At 40.9% G+C, this 16,237-nt stretch overlaps 1 protein-coding gene across 1 annotated transcript; it reads left to right on the forward strand.

The window, feature by feature from the left end:
- The first annotated feature begins 859 nt into the window (after positions 1-859).
- On the forward strand, positions 860-15,707 carry LOC127456073 (B-cell lymphoma/leukemia 11A-like). The gene is made up of 3 exons (XM_051724382.1): positions 860-1,233; positions 2,839-3,168; positions 13,229-15,707. The coding sequence occupies exons 1-3, from the start codon at positions 1,182-1,184 to the stop codon at positions 14,749-14,751; spliced, it is 1,905 nt and encodes a 634-aa protein (XP_051580342.1). The 5' UTR covers positions 860-1,181; the 3' UTR covers positions 14,752-15,707.
- The last annotated feature ends 530 nt before the right edge of the window (positions 15,708-16,237 follow it).

Consider the following 16,237-nt stretch of genomic DNA (forward strand, 5'->3'; position numbering starts at 1 on the left):
ATCACAGTAAAATCATGTCTAACACATTGGTTGCGTCTTGTGGCTATACTTTTGAAACAGTGAGTATTTAAATGTTTACGGATTGGCCCCATTCACTTCCATTGTAAGTGCCTCACTGGAACCCAGATATTAGGTTTTTTTTATTTATTTTTTTTTTAAGAAAATTAGGGACGAGTCAAAATACATTTTTGTGGGAGTCAAAATTAAGTCACATGCTGTCGATTGAGCTTAACTTGATTTGAACCCGGAACATTCCTTTAAGAGTGTGATGAAATTTGATACTGTCTTTTAAAGAACATGCAGATTATAAATGCCCATCATCTTTTGCTCTCAGCAGTGTAAATATCAGTATAACTTCATCCGTTAATATCAGGTGGTGCTGTCTTTCACTTGAAACAATTTCAGATGTGGACATTTAAAATAAACTCTAATCATGTATGGAAAAAATTGTGCCTTGGGTTTTTTTTTTAATTTTTTATTATTATTTATTTTTTGCTATTTTATTACAAAGTGATCAATAGGGCAATTTCTCTGGAATGTTACGCGTTGTAACCGCCAGGTGGCGTACTTCAACATTAGAAGCGCTCCTGATTAAACGCAAAATAATGCAATTAAATTGAAATGGGATTTAATAACCGCTGTATACGATCACGAATATCAGAAGTCCCTGATTGTATTTACCACCACCATTAACATTAGATGAGAAAATGGCAGTTACTTTTGGGTTTCGAAATAAGCTGGACAGCAAAACACCTGTCTCAGCCGACCTCGATAAAGCCACTTCCTCTTTACCCACATCCTCAACCAGCACGTTTTATTTGGTGTCAAAACAACAGCTGCGCGCCATCAAAGCGACTATTTACATAATTCCTCCAATACGGCAAAGAGATAACGAAATGAAAGAGTTGAGATAATTTGGAGTGGCACTGATGCCGTTGTCTAAACACAGCAGAGTTTTTAATGAGGTCAATGGTAAGAGAGAGAGGGCTGAGGATGAGGAGGATGATGTGGGGCGGGCTGAAGGCGTTGCTCATGCCGTCCTCCTCCTGTAGGGCCAGTAGACAGTGAACTTGAGCAGTGACGGGCACACGGGTACAGCATTGACGACAATCAAGTCACACATCGCTGCTGTTCTATGAGATTTACAGTGTCAGTTTAGTTTTACGGGATCATCACTCAAGATGTCCAGGCGCAAACTCGGCAGTAGACCGCAACACCTGAGCGCAATGCAAGGTAAAAAAAAAAAAAAAAGAGCAGAACTTTATGCACATTTCATCAACAAAACGCAACAAAATTCATTCACCGCTAAATATGGAAAAACATAAAAGCGTATTAAGTGTAACAACTTCACGTGGTTCGTGTGGTGAGCTCCAGCGCGAGCGCAGAACTTGATATTGGAGTTAGAATTATAACATCCTAATGTTTTATTTACTCGTGTTGCTGACGAGTTTGTGTGTGTGTTTTCTGTGAGTAGACCGTTAGTAGTGTAACATTTAAATAGATATTATTTAAAAATTGTACTCGGACGTTTCCTTAGACAGTCTGAGCGAGTTGAAGCAACAACATTGCACTTCCTTATTGCATCTTCTCAAACTGTTAATGTTTTGTGTTGTCACTTTTCTTAGTTTAGCGGCTAGTTTTTAGGTTTTCCACAAGGGTTTCGCATTTTTTATGCCAACTTTTCTCACCCGCGTGCTGCGTAACACTCATTTTCTACCTGCTGACGACATTGCGCCTCAATATTTTAATAGTATTAAAGTTTCTTGATTTCAGTGATTGATTAATAAAAGTGGTCAGTGAACGTCCGTGCTGTAGCACCACTTTCATGACATTTAAAGTTAAATGTTGATTTGTTTTGTTTTTGAGTTTGACAGGTTTTTTTTCTTTTCTTTTTTTTTTTTTTTTTTTCTTAACTGGGGTCAGCCGTGCGTGCCTCACCTGACCACAAGGTGTGTGTGTGTGTGTGAGAGAGAGAGAGATAGAGAGAGCGAGAGAGAGAGAGAGAGAGCGCGAGAGAGAGAGCGCAGCCGCGCCTTTTGCGTGTCGGCGCAAACAGCCCGAGTAGTTGAAACAGGTAAGGTGACATTTTTGAGTAACCACCGGTGAAGTCCTCCCCTCCCCGGGACTGTCTGTACCTGCAGCGGCATGGACAGCCTAGCCCGGGCAGGTGGATCCAGTCCATGAGCTGTGTGTTTGTGTACTTGTGTCCATAACCACAGCAGCGGCACCCAGGCCAAAGGGCAAGTTCCTCTCTTAGATGCAGCCAGGGTGAAAATATAAGTGACTTTCAATTCGGCCACAGATTATTATTATTATTTATTTTAACACACAGTACACTTTTTTTTTTTTTTTTTTGTTGACTGCATTGTGAGCCAAATTATTTGTGCAACAAAATCCTGTCCAACCAAAAGCTTTTACCTGTCTAGATTTGCATTGCTCATACGTACAGTGGTTATGGCTGGTGTGAAAGACACCTTGTTTAGATCAGCAGACTTGTGAATGTGGTAGGATGACTACAGTGCAAAGTGGCTGATGTATCACTGCGTTCTAATGGGCGAATTGCTCAAGTGCATCGGAGCTGCGTCGCACTGCTTCCTGTGCAAAACAGGCCTCGGTGGCAGAGACACAGGAAGTGGTCAGTGTCTGCTGACCAGACAGAGCTTTGCTGATGGTGACAGTTTAGCAGTAATCAGACAAATGCAGAGAACTGAAAGTAGCACGTTAGAAGAGAAAGGGGGCCGTTTCAAAGCCACTCATTTCAAGAGTGACAGATGTGCTTTTGTACAGCATGTTGTTCACTTGTTTGTCAAAGTTTTTCATGTTTATTTGATTCCACAGATGCTCCAGAGTCCACAGTCATCCCCACCTCCTCACCATCACCTGAGCGAATGTCTCAGCCTGAGGTTGGTAGTCGTGACCTGTTGACTTGTGGCCAGTGTGGTCAGGCATTCCCTCTGGCCCATATCCTCACCTTTATCCAGCACAAACAGGGTGGATGCGGTAGTGCCAGGGCCCAGCCTCAGGACCACACCCCTCCCTCTCCAGCTACTCAAACGCTCCGATGTGGCCAGGAAACGCAGGTGGAGGCAGGCTATGTGGAGCTCCGACGGATGACGGACAGGAGATGGAAGGAAGAGCCAGGTGTGAGGGTGGAGGCTAACAGAGCTGGTGAGTTCTAGGTGCTAATTAGTGATACTGTTTTTTTCTGTAAAACTGTCCCCTTATTTAACGACACCATCCCCAGTCCAGCTCATTAGGCCGCCGTTGCTGTGGCACTGAAGCCTTGGTGAGTTAGAGACGCCGGGCCTAATTGTGCGGAAGGGATAGGCAGTTATTCTACACACGCAGACAAATGTACACTTATACACGCACCCTGGGGGTTGTGGGAAAGGCACCTGAGCATCTCCTTAGCTCTGTCTCTCAGGTGAAGTGGCCAGGTAAACATAGCACAGTCTGGCCACCCAACTGCGCAACTCCCAGAGCACTCTCTCTCACACAAACACACACTCTTCCCCCAACCTCTCATTATTCCAACATGCTGTCAGTCATAGCAGGTGCTGGCATGGTTGGTTATTATGAGTCCTCTGTGAGTTGCATCGCTCCCATCATTTCTCCGACTCTCTTCAAAATAAAGTCCAGAGGTCGTATTACAGAAATGTCTCCCCTTGAGTGCAGATCTGGCAAGTGAATGAGATTCTTACTGAGTTAGGGGCTGTTTAGACGGAATGTGTTTGGGCTAAAAAAAAAAAAAAAAAAAAAAGCTAGGAGCACAATGAATGTTAAAGAGCACAGGTGTCTTGAGATCTTTTTTTTTTTTTTCTCCCAATTTGGAATGCCCAATTCCCAATGTGCTCTAAGTCCTTGTGGTGGCATAGTGACTCACCTCAATCTGGGTGTGGCGGAGGACAAATCTCAGCTGCCTCCACGTCTGAGACCGTCAATCCACGCATCTTATCACGTGGCTTGAGTGCGTTACCATGGAGATATAGCACGTGTGCAGGCTTCACGCCATCCACCGTGGCATCGCCGCACAACTCACCATGCACCCCACCGAGAGCAAACTACATTATAGCGATCGCAAGGAGGTTACTTTGTGTGACTCTACCCTCCCTAGCAACCGGGTCAATTTGGTTGCTTAGGAGATCCGGCTGGAGTCACTCAGCACACCCTGGGATTCGAACTAGCGAACGGTAGCCAGCGTCTTTACCACTGAGCTACCCAGGCCCCCTCAAGATCCTTTTTTAAATGTTGAAGTTTTTTAAACATGCCATCTAAAAACGTGGCAATCCTGCACTAGACACTGAAAAAAATAAAAAGACAACCATTTAGCACGTTTATGCAAAAACACGTTTTGTGTGTAAAAACGCAATTGTAATATGACTAGTCTAGTCTAGGACTGTCTAATGAAAATAAATGTTTAGAATTTTAATCAAATGAAAAACAAAACAATTATTACCTTTATTGTAACATACCATTACATTATTTTTATCAAATGAAGTGCTTCTATACAGATCCTCACAGCACAATCCAAAACACAATATTGGAGTTATTTTTTAATTTTTTTATTTTGTCAAATACAGTGCTGCACAGCATCACAGTATTAATGAAAGCATTTATGAAAACTTTTAAGGACAACAGCATTCTTGTTTGTGAGATATTGCTTAAATATAATTTAATTAATATTTAATTATTATTATTACTACACTGAATATAACATTTTACTTTACAGTAGAAATGTATTTCTGTTGCAATTTCTCCAATTTCACACATCTAGTGTATGTTTTTGATGACACCTCTGGATAGACCGTTTGCTATATGGCTTAAGTGTGCTTATTAAACCTTTGTTAACTTATTAGAAAGGCTGTGATTTAGTTATATAAATATATCATCTGCAGCTGCTGCTCACTTTAAGCTTAATGTGCACTCTGCTGTCAGTAATCTATAAGAAACACAGAGCGCACGTGATGTTTATCCTTATAATGAGGTGTTGTCAGTATATGAGCGTCCGGCTTCACACATTCCCTTTGAAGCTCACAGCACATTCAGACTGTATATTTATTTAATTAAACCGCAGTCTTTTGTGGTTTAATCATCACACTATGACATATCACAATTTAAATATGATTAATTAACCATTAATACATTAATTTTATCCCAAATATGTGAAATTCTGTGACATTCTGCATTTATTAAAGTCTGTTTTTAAGACTGGATTCCGTGATTCAGTTTGTGTTTTCCACATCATGGAAATCATAGTACCCTGTATGACACCCAACCCAGTGATGACGTTTTCCCTTGTTGGCATAGAATAATCAACCTACAGCCAAGCAATGCATAGAAGAATTTCATGAATTTTGGAAATGTGCTTGCTGAAACATTGTACACTTTTGACTGTTGAACAGGATGTTGGTGGGCGTGTGTGTGTGATCATAATTCTCAAAGCTACTTCACTGTTTTTTGTTGAAGTAGTTGGCCCTAAAGGGAATCATTGGCCTGTGCAGGTGTTGGTGTTTCTCAGTGTCTTTCTATTGAACCGTGACTTGAACTGCTTCCTTACACAGACATGTACTCTCATGCTGCTGTTACTGTACAGTGAGCAAAACATTTATTAGTTTATCATTACAAACTAATCTGGCAACTGAATGAATATAATTGATCATTATCAATGAAAAGCACACTTTCTCACTCTTTCGGTCGGTTAAATGTACACATGTTTGCACTTCCTTCCTCCTAATGCTCTGCTTCTGTACATCCACATTTCTTGCTTCTCTGGAGTTCAGTCCATCTTTACTTTTTTTAGTGTATGAAGGTGTTAGTTGCTGATAAAGGTGTTTGGCTTAGAGGTTTAGAGTATGCAAACTATACTAAAGTGTGACTTCCTCACTGTCAACAATCTTTGTTATTGAAGCAAAGATTCAGAGACTTCAGAGACAGGAGAGACAGGAGGCCTGATAAGGAACGGTTCAAATTGTAAGGCTTCATTTGTGTCAGTTTAATTCACTTTTCCTTAATAAGAGATATTGTTTTAATAGACAGGTCATGTTTGCCAGGTTTGTGTGATAAAGACTGCCCAATACCAAAGCTGAAAGGGGAGGAAATTTTTTTTTAAATAATAATTTGTCTAGCTCATAATCAAAAAAAAAAATCAAACCTAATAAAGCCAGTGTCATCAGTGCCAAACACATTGTAATATTTAGGAGGCTTGGATAATATGAAAGGAATGCAGTGTCTTGCAGCTTATACTTGTGTGTTACTTGTAGTTAGGTTACCTTATTTCTGCTGACACACTTTTTAACCTATAAATTCACTGTATTTTAAATGCATTTGTGCTGTACTGGGTAATGTGTACATTCTTAATCCCTACTGTATCTGAGGTTTCAGTTTGATCGAGTAGAAATAGACCCTTTTCACAGATTGTGATGGCGTGTTATTTAGCAGCATACATCTTACTAATTTTATTATTTAGTGTAAATTTATAAAATGATTCTTGTGTTTAAATTTTTGTTATTTTTATTTTTATTTGTACCCTAACATTACTCGAAAGAAATAACACTTGACAGCATGAATGGCAGTAAATTTGGCATCTTTCTCTCTTCTGACTGCCGTAATCCACCACTTTTCATTTTTTCCTATTTTGGAAAGCCATTGGAATGTAATAGTGGATTTTTTCTGTTGGTGCAAATGGGAACTAATAATATTTGCTGTGATCTCTCATATAGAAGTTTACTTCTACATTCCAAACCTGGAAATGTGAAATGGGACCATTGGAAGAAGTGAATAATTTCTGTCAAACATACATTGTATGCATTTTTACTGGTTATAAATGTTATAAAAAATTTTTTAAAAAAATGATCTAATTTGTGCGACATCTGTCAAACCACGTAAAAAAGCTATGGGTAGATTTGGCAGCTCTGGGACAGGTGTACAAAAGGATGAATGTTAGTGACAACTAGGTGGATAACGGACAGGGCGTTTCATACATTTGTCATTTTGCACTTTCATTTTGACTCATCCAATGAAAATTCAGTTACCCCACAACCCATCAGACAGTGGTGTCTGGGTGCGAAGGAGTGACGGAGACTGAGATTTTGGAGAGGTTGCAGTGTTAAGTATTGCTGAATTGGTTTAGACAGTGTATCAATACCTAGTGTTCATTTTATTTCCTCCAGCTTTTCTTTGCTCTTCATTTCAAGTGTCCCTATTCTTTCTTTCGCTCTCTCACTTTCTCTCTCGCTCTGTTCCCCAGAGAGAGAAGATGCTGCCTGCTGCTCGTTAGCACTTGCAGCCAATCTGCATTTTTAATTAGCCGTTATTGCTTCTGCTTAATATGCAATTGCTACCCTGGGCCAAATGGGAATCCTTACAAAAAGAGTGAGGGAAAGAATGAAAGAAAGGGAGAGGGAAGAGGGAGAGACAGGCTGGGTATTGTGTTTCACTCCAAGACCCCGAGACAAAAGCCCCCCCCCCCTCCACCCGAGGGAGAGATTTGGAGGCAGAAGGGCTGTTTTTTAGAGGGGGCGAAGTTGCAGTCACAGGGGTGATGATTTTTCTGTTGTTTTTCATGACCTGTGTAGCTATTTCTTTTTGTTCTAAAATTAAACACATTTCTTCCAACCTTCTCCTTTTCATCCCTATTTAACCTCCATTCCTGCTGCTGAAAGATCTGCCTCTTCCCTTGTAGTATTGTTCTTCTCTGGGCACATAGAAAGAGGGAAGAGTATAGAGGAAGCTCTTTTTAATCTTCTCTCTTCGCCCCCTCCCAATAAAATGCAGAAGGATTTTGACTTGAGGAGATGTAAAAGAGGCTTATACCACTCAACTTTGAACCCTTTGGAAGAGAATGGAAAAAAATTAAATGAATTTTACTCTGCTTTGCAGACAGGCCCCATTTATCAAGGAGGCTGAGTCAGGACTCATTTGCATAAAACCTTCGTTTGCCCCATTCCGCTAATTAGCAATTTGCAGCTTAATTGGAGAGCGCTTTCTGAAATAGAGACAAAGCTATCCACGTTTAAAAATACCACCAGAGCTGCTAAAGGAACCCATCTGTGCTCATTTGCTTCCGTCTCAATCCACCTCTTTGCAGTTATCTGAATCTTCTGTGAGCACACCTTTAATCAAACAAGACTCTCTTCTCAGTTCTGACCTAACTGGTGTGCAAGAGCTAGCCATTACCAGCTCATTATTACTTGTACACCTGCAGGAGATTCGCAGTTAAATTTTGTGACATGCAGCTTTTCTAAGATTTGCATGAAAAATTAGACACATTAGGAACATTTTGGGTTCTCATGAGGTGATACTGTAAGGTCACGATGATCTTTGGTGACATAGGCTATGTTCAGAATAGCATGCTGTCTCTTACCATTTCACCAGTATTTGGATTAATCTTGAAAAAACATGTCTAGGTCTTAATTCATCCCGAAATCAAAAATATTTTAAGAATATGAAGCCTATATTAGAATTTCTTGCATTGTGACATGACACCTAAGCACATTTCCCCCTTAAATTCTTTTTACCGTAATGCAAAAAGTGAACCTGATTCACATGACTGTTTTACAGTAAAAAGAAATTGAAAATCAGCATTGAGAATAATAGTCGCCTAATTACAAAAAACTAGTACAAGTAAAACATTCAGATGCATCACTGTAATGAGAATTTGGTTAATGTGCTTAATAGTCATGAAAATATTGTCACAATGCAATGGTTTTAAAAATATTGGCTTTTTTATTCTTTAAGCAAAATATGATTTTTGGATAATATTTGACATTATTCTATATGCATGGAATACCCAGATGACCAGCTTCATTTGTCAATATGCGCAGTATTCAGCAGAATCATTATTCCAATCTGGAATAATTTTTTTATTGGACTTCTAACATTTTAAGGCATATTACACATAATTTGACTAAAAATAACCGTGTTATTTCCAAGTGTTATTTTCGTGTTGTAGCTCCTTGAATTTATTTTTGTTAAATGTGAGGTCATGGAACAAAAATGTATTGTACTGATGTTTGACTTTTTTTTTTTTTAGTTTCATACAGCATGTTTCTAATAATATTTATTTGCAAAGGCATTATACAGTATAGCCTGCACAGTATGCCATAAGAAGTACGCTAGTATTTTATTGCGATCATGTATTTTGTGATCTTACCTGTTTTCAGTAAATGATCGAGCTCCCTTGCCTGCAGCCTTTTCTTTCTGCTGCCAGTTTCATTTCAATGTCTTCATGATGATAGACATATTTACGGTCAAGTCAGTTTTTATTTGTATTTCACAATACATTGTTTCAAAGCAGCTTTGCAGCAAATCATGTCTTAATGTCATTAAGCCCCCAGTAGGCAAAAGTTAATTGATTGTGGCAAAAACTCTGTAATATGTTTAGTTAATGGAGAGAAAAACCTTTGGAGGAACCAGACTCAGCATGGGAGCCCATCCTTCTCTGGCATTGCAATAAATGTACATATACCAGTATTATATAGCTACATACTGTATTATGTGGAATGCAAGTCATGTGTTCATTGAAAATATTAAATTATGCAATTTATTTATTTGTTATCATTAGGAATTTAATAAATGGCCATTTTAAGAGACTGAAGGGATGCAGGCAGTGGTCAGCGAAGTGTCACTTGCTGTCCAACTGGCATAGGTTGCAGATTGTTGTTGTTTATTCTCTGTGAAGTCCATACTAAAAGACTGAGATGATTCAGGCAATGGTCAGTGAAGTGTCCCTTGATGTCTGGCTGGAAGTTGCCAGTAGTTCAATGCCTGTGAAGTCCATCCTAAAAGACCAATGTGATGCAGGAAGTGGTCAACAAAGCACCCTTACACCGGTTGGCACAGGCTGCTGTTTGCAGTCATCACTCACAACACATATGCAATGGGAGCGAAGCGGGAACCGAAGCCGGAGCTGATAGGTTCTAATGTTAATAATGTAAGCGTAGAAGCTGTAGGTGATATTTATTATATAAAAATCCTGAGAATTGGTTGTGACTCCAGCAGACCTGGATAATGCAGCATAACTAGATTTTAGGTTTATGCCTGGCAAAAGAGATGTCTTTTGTCTAGACTTGACCTTCAAGAGTGTGTCTGAGTCCCAAACATTGCCAGGAAGGCTATTACATAATTTAGGCCAAATGGGAAAAGGTTCTACCCCCTTTTGTGATTGATTTTAATATTCTAGGTACTGTCAGTATGCTATCAGTATCAGTGGGTCCAATATCCTTTATTTTATTTAGTTATTTAATGAGACATACTTGGGCCTTGTTTTGTTCAGTACAGGTTTAAGCTTTCACAGTAACTGTAAATGGCTGGCCAGTGATGTACATTAATTTTCATATGGAATTTTGCATTTATATCCTGTTATGGATTAGTTGCTAGTAGGGATGTAATGTTTTCAAGGTTTCACAATATACCTCGGTTTTAAAACGGACAGTTATCATACCATTGAAATCTTCTCATTGACTGTATTGCATGAAGATAAAGACAGATTTTTTCAGAACTTTTCTAAAAATCCAAATCAGTTTAATTAAGACAGAATCTGCAACATTTACACAGCATCATATAAACTAAAGATAAAATAAATCTTTAAATTGCACCTTCCTCATGTTGCATTTGACTGTCACTCAGTTTTAAAGGTGACATGCAGGTGTCGCGAACGCTGCGCATCACGATCACATCAGAAGCCCAGCACGAGCGGAGCGCAGCACGAGCGCAACATACAGACATTTCCGAGCCTGAAGCTTTATTTCCGCCGCCACAGAAGTTGAAGTCCGCTGTCTGGGATTACTTGGCTATGTAAAAGACCCACGAGGCACCATCAATGTTGATGGTTGCCCAGTCTGTAAAGTTTGCCGCAAAAAAGTATCGGCTCAGGCAGGAAACACTTCAAACCTTAAGCCCCATCTCCATGAGCACTATCCCACGGAATTTACAGAGATGAATGTAAGTGGAAATATAGTACACAGGATAATAAATTATAGCCCGTTTCATAAAAACACCAGATTCAATGTAGTTTTACATGATTTGTAATGACTAGTTAGGCTAAAGTTATGTTTATGATTTCTGTCACATTCACAAATGCAGCAAACAGATTTAAGACCTCGTTCAACTTTACGATGTGCCTACTGTTTGTTATTTTGCCCAAGTGTAGTGAAACAGCAGGCCAATGTGTTTGATAATACTAATAATATGTTTTATTTGTAAAACAGTACTAAATAGGGTTTACAAAATGCATGGCTTCTCTTCAGGAAATTGACATTGACAATATGCATGCAAGAAATTGTCAGTATTGGACAAAATGCCAATAAATAAACTGCACAAAAATTATTAAAGCAGACTTCAACTTCTGTGGCGGCGGAAATAATGCTTCAGGCTCGGAAATGTCTGTATGTTGCGCTCGTGCTGCACTCCGCTCATGCTGGGCTTCTGATGTGCCTGTGATGCGCAACGCTCGCGACACCTGCATGTCACCTTTAAAACTGAGTGACAGTCAAATGCAACATGAGGACATTATTTTATCTAGCCAAGTTTATATGATGCTGTGTAAATGTTGCAGATTCTGTCTTAATTAAACTGATTTGGATTTTAGAAAAGTTCTGAAAAAATCTGTCTTTATCTTCATGCAATACAGTCAATGAGAAGATTTCAACGGTATGATAACTGTCCGTTTTAAAACTGAGGTAAATTGTGAAACCTTGAAAACATTACATCCCTACTCTGGAGGCAGCATTTTCCTGGTTTCGGATGCAGCCTTGAAGTTGTGCTCACGTGCTCGTGCGGATTCATCTCCCGACAGTTTAAACAGCCTGGATCGCCTATTTGGTATGTCACAGACAAATATGTCTGTGACATACCATCATGATTTTTTTTTGGGGGGGTTGGGATTTTTCCCCTTTTTTTTTTTTTTCACCCAATTTGGAATGCCCAATTCCCAATGCGCTTTTAAGTCCTTGTGGTCGCGTAGTGATTCGCCTCAGTCCGGGTGGCGGAGGACGAATCCCAGTTGCCTCCGTGTCTGAGACCATCAACCCGCGCACCTTGTTGCAACGTGGTTTGTTGAGTGCGTTGCCACGGAGACATGTGGAGGCTTCACGCGGCATCTGTGCTCAACTCACCACGCGCCCCACCAAGAACGAACCACATTATAGCGACCACGAGGAGGTTACCCCATGTGACTCTACCCTCCCTAGCAACTGGGCCAATTTGGTTGCTTAGGAGACCTGGCTGGAGTCACTCAGCACGCCCTGGGATTCGAACTAGCGAACTCCAGGGATGGTAGCCAGCGTCTTTTTCCACTGAGCTACCCAGGCCCCGACCATCATGATTTGTGAATGAGAGGAACTTTTGATCCTGAAGTTTTTGATTCTGGCTGATAGAATACATGCATTATTATATCTATCACATATTAGATGAGCGCTTGACAGGAAGACAGACAGGAAGAGGTTCATGAATGAGATATCTGCAGACGGCATATAATAGAAGTTTTATTGATATTTGCCTTTTATCATTAGAAAAATTACAGGAAACTGTTGAGGAGAGACTGTTAGAATACGTGCTTCAGAGGAAGATTTGAGCGTTCCACAGGACGCTGGATCTGCTGAAGTTGTGGAAGGTTGGTTTATAACATCAGTTTAAACGATATATGTGCATATTTGCAAATGGTATATGATATAAGTTTTATTGATATTTGCCTTTTTATCATTAGACAAGACAGTTAAAAGTTACAGGGAACTGTTGAGGAGAGACAGGGAGAATGAAACATGCGAGCACTTTAACATCATGAGCTCAAATTCGTCTGCCGCGACTCTGATATGCGGACCGTTTAAATGACAGTGTTGCACACCGGTCTATTATTGTATTAGCATGATGGCTTGTAACAACAAAACGAACCGTGACTGGTCGTTTACATGTCTCAGACGCTTCACATGCAAGCAGGTGATTTTCGGCGCCCTCAAAAAAAAAAATACGGCCAAACGGGAAAATTTATCGGCCAATGCCAATAATTAAAAAAAGTCCGAATATCGGCCAATTTAATGGCCTCGGCGATATATCGGTCGACCACTAGTAATAACCGTGTCAAGCAGCATCAGAACCATTTAGTCAACTAGTCTCGCACATCCCTAGTGCTTAGAGGTACATGAACAAATCACTGTAATATCAGTATGATTAACTGCATATGATAGACTGATAAATTCACCTGTTTTTTGCTCTCTGTTTCTCTCCATCACAGAGGAGCCATCTATTTTCACCTGCCAGGTGTGTCAGTGTGTATTCTCCAGTGCATGGGCTCTCCTCCAGCATGCTCAGAACACACATTCTCTCAACATCTACCAAGTGGAGGAAGACAGTAATGCACGGACGTCAAAACCAGCAGCCATGATGGATCCACGTCACCTGGGTGCTGCACTGGCCTCTGCATTCCAATCATCCTCTCAGCGGTCAGCCCACCCTCACAAGCCTTACTGCTCCACCCCTTCATCAGGTGCACAGGACCTGCATGGGCTGAAGTTCTCCATGTGTTTGCAGCGGTTGGCAGAGGTCAGCTACAATAATGGAGGAGTGGTACCCTCTCCGTCTCCCTCTCCACCAGCTGCTTCGCCTTTTCCACACTCCACTCCACCACGCCAAACAGCCTTCTCCTGTGAGATGTGCAGCCAGGGCTTTCAGTCTCTGCGGAGCCTGTCCGCCCATCGTCGCACTCACGCCTGTGATAGACCCTATCATTGCGGCCTGTGCCAGCTCACTTTTGCCCAGAGCGGGGAACTGGCACGTCACATGAGGAGCCACCGCCACCCTGCAAGACAGGAAATGTCTGATCCCATCCCTGCCAGTACAGATGAGGACAGAAAGCTTTCTGCACAGGGAGATAATTATATTTCCAGTGGTGTGGGGCATCAAGTAGCTGGCATGGAGGCAGGGAAGCACCCAGGAGGTAACAACTTGATCTTGATGTCCTCACAGTCCAGGGTTCCAGATCGTAATCTGTTGCGGTACTGCCAGCCTCAAAGAGATGCAGATGAAGAAGGTCATGGTGAACCTCAGCAGCCATCTCCCTTTGGCAGCCCCTCAGAGGGCTCTCTGGAGAGCGGTGATACAGGTGGAAGTGGGGAGAGTGGGATCGCCAGTGGCAACTGCACACCAAAGCGTCCAGAGCGAGAAGATCGTCCTCAAGGTGAGTGGGAAACCGACAGAGAGGTGGAGGCTGTGGAAATGGTCCAGGATTGGCAACGAGAGAACGAAAGGAGACAGGTCACTATTGGTGGGGGTAAGAAGAAGAAAGAAGAAGCCTGTGAGTTTTGTGGGAAGTGTTTCCGTAACAGCAGCAACCTGACAGTGCACCGACGCAGCCACACAGGTGAGAGGCCATACCGATGTGGCCTGTGCAGCTATGCTTGCGCGCAGAGCAGCAAGCTTACAAGGCACATGAAGACGCATGGTGCACGTGGGATACGCCCCGCCTTCCAGTGCCAGTTGTGTTCAGTCCCTTTTACTGTCTATGCCACGCTGGAGAAGCACCTGAAGAAGGTCCATGGACTCACCCACGCTAGTGCTGGGGCCTACAGCCAAAGCCCAATCGCTGATTACAGCATCAAAGTGGAGGAAGACTCCATCAGTGATAAATCAGCAGTTTCAATCACAACCCTCACAGAATCCAATGTGGACATGCAAGAGGAGGTCAGTGTTGATCTTGATGAGCCACCTACCTCTGAAGAAACCAGTGGTACTGTAGCGCTGGGTCAAACCACAGTATAAAAATAGCGATACTTCTGCACGACACTCTAATCATGACCAAAACCACCAAGCATGAAGATCTTCTGCCGCTGGCTCAGTGTGTGCATTCTGTCAAACTGAGAACAGCATTGAAGACCTCACCTGCCTTTACCACAGTACTTAGCAGCCTAGCTCTAAGGCACATACTGTAGCTGATACTGAACAAGACATGTTAGAGTCATATCAGTACACGTTTAAGTGCCTATATATATATATATATATATATATAAATTGTTATATCCTGACATGCAATATTTGAGGACTTTTGAACTAGAGAACATGAGTGAGGCCCAATCGTTGTTGTCAAGACTGCAATCAGCACTTCCTCCTACAGCAGAAACCTAGAACTTTACTGCAGACACAGACTTGTAGAACAGGTCATGAGTAGCCCATGTGGAGATGTTGCTAGGTCATTTGAGCATTTTGATGGGTTCTTAAATGCAATCATATAGGAATATTGGCAAGACTGAGTGGCCATTACCTGCAGGTGATCTGTCTATATGATTTTGAATTCTAAAATACAATTACTAAAGTGGACACTTTGTGTATACTCTACCACAGAGCTTTAAAGGTTCACGTTTTATAAAATTGGTGAATGTCAAAGTCATACTGTCAAAGGGGGTGGGTGGCATATGGAAGGTCTATATCGGGTGTATCATATGTCTTGCACAAATGACAATAGACTCTGAAATACAGATTTGCGCTGTTGTTTCAACATAGGGAAGCTTTTGTTTTCCCAACTCTCTCTGACAGGGTTATGTTTCCATTTTTTGTGCTTTTTGATACTGTTTATTAGACTGATTGGGTCTGTGGCAATGTATATATTCGCTGTAATTAAAGAAAATTTTGTTTGCCATTAGTTCAGCAGGATGTCAAGAAGTTTGTAAATATCTATATATATATATATATATATATATATATATTAGTTTGTGCAGACATTTTACTGCATATTTCACAAAAAAATATTACATGGGTATTGGTTTCTATAGCCACTCTGCTGTGCAAAAAAAAACATCCTTAAAAGTTTCATTTTGTAAGCCTGTTTAGTCTGTTTACAGACATTTGCCGTACTGCCCAAGCACATACAAATGCTATGAAAAGTTCTGTTCATTTATTTGCCCATTTGTCAATGGGTTCTCAAGACCAATGCATGTTTCATGGTTTCTGATAAAAGTATGGGTATGGAACTTCAGCACTGACCTGTTGTATGGTTGACCCACCAAAAGAGCACTTGTGTGTATGAGAGAGAGAGAGAAAAAGAGACCAGATATATGATACATTTATACAGGGAAAGTTTGCTTTGTTACAGTTTTTATTATTATTGATGTCTATATTCTGGCAGGGAGCAGTTATGTTACGGTTTCTTTTTGTGTGTAAAAAATATGGTAGATTAAGTAATCAAATGACATGAAAGGGAATTTTGTATTTGACAAATGTGAAACATAGTTGGACATGCAGTAGTGTCCAT

Source organism: Myxocyprinus asiaticus, chromosome 18 (genome assembly GCF_019703515.2).
Source record: "Myxocyprinus asiaticus isolate MX2 ecotype Aquarium Trade chromosome 18, UBuf_Myxa_2, whole genome shotgun sequence".
Taxonomy (NCBI): domain Eukaryota; kingdom Metazoa; phylum Chordata; class Actinopteri; order Cypriniformes; family Catostomidae; genus Myxocyprinus; species Myxocyprinus asiaticus.

What these genes read in the sequence shown, in the direction of transcription:
- LOC127456073 (XM_051724382.1), top strand. Translation starts at nt 1,182, where the DNA reads ATGTCCAGGCGCAAACTCGGCAGTAGACCGCAACACCTGAGCGCAATG. An exon ending in ACACCTGAGCGCAATGCAAG is followed by an intron (nt 1,234 to 2,838) that starts GTAAAAAAAAAA and finishes TTGATTCCACAG; the next exon opens with ATGCTCCAGAGTCCACAGTC. An exon ending in GGTGGAGGCTAACAGAGCTG is followed by an intron (nt 3,169 to 13,228) that starts GTGAGTTCTAGG and finishes TCTCCATCACAG; the next exon opens with AGGAGCCATCTATTTTCACC.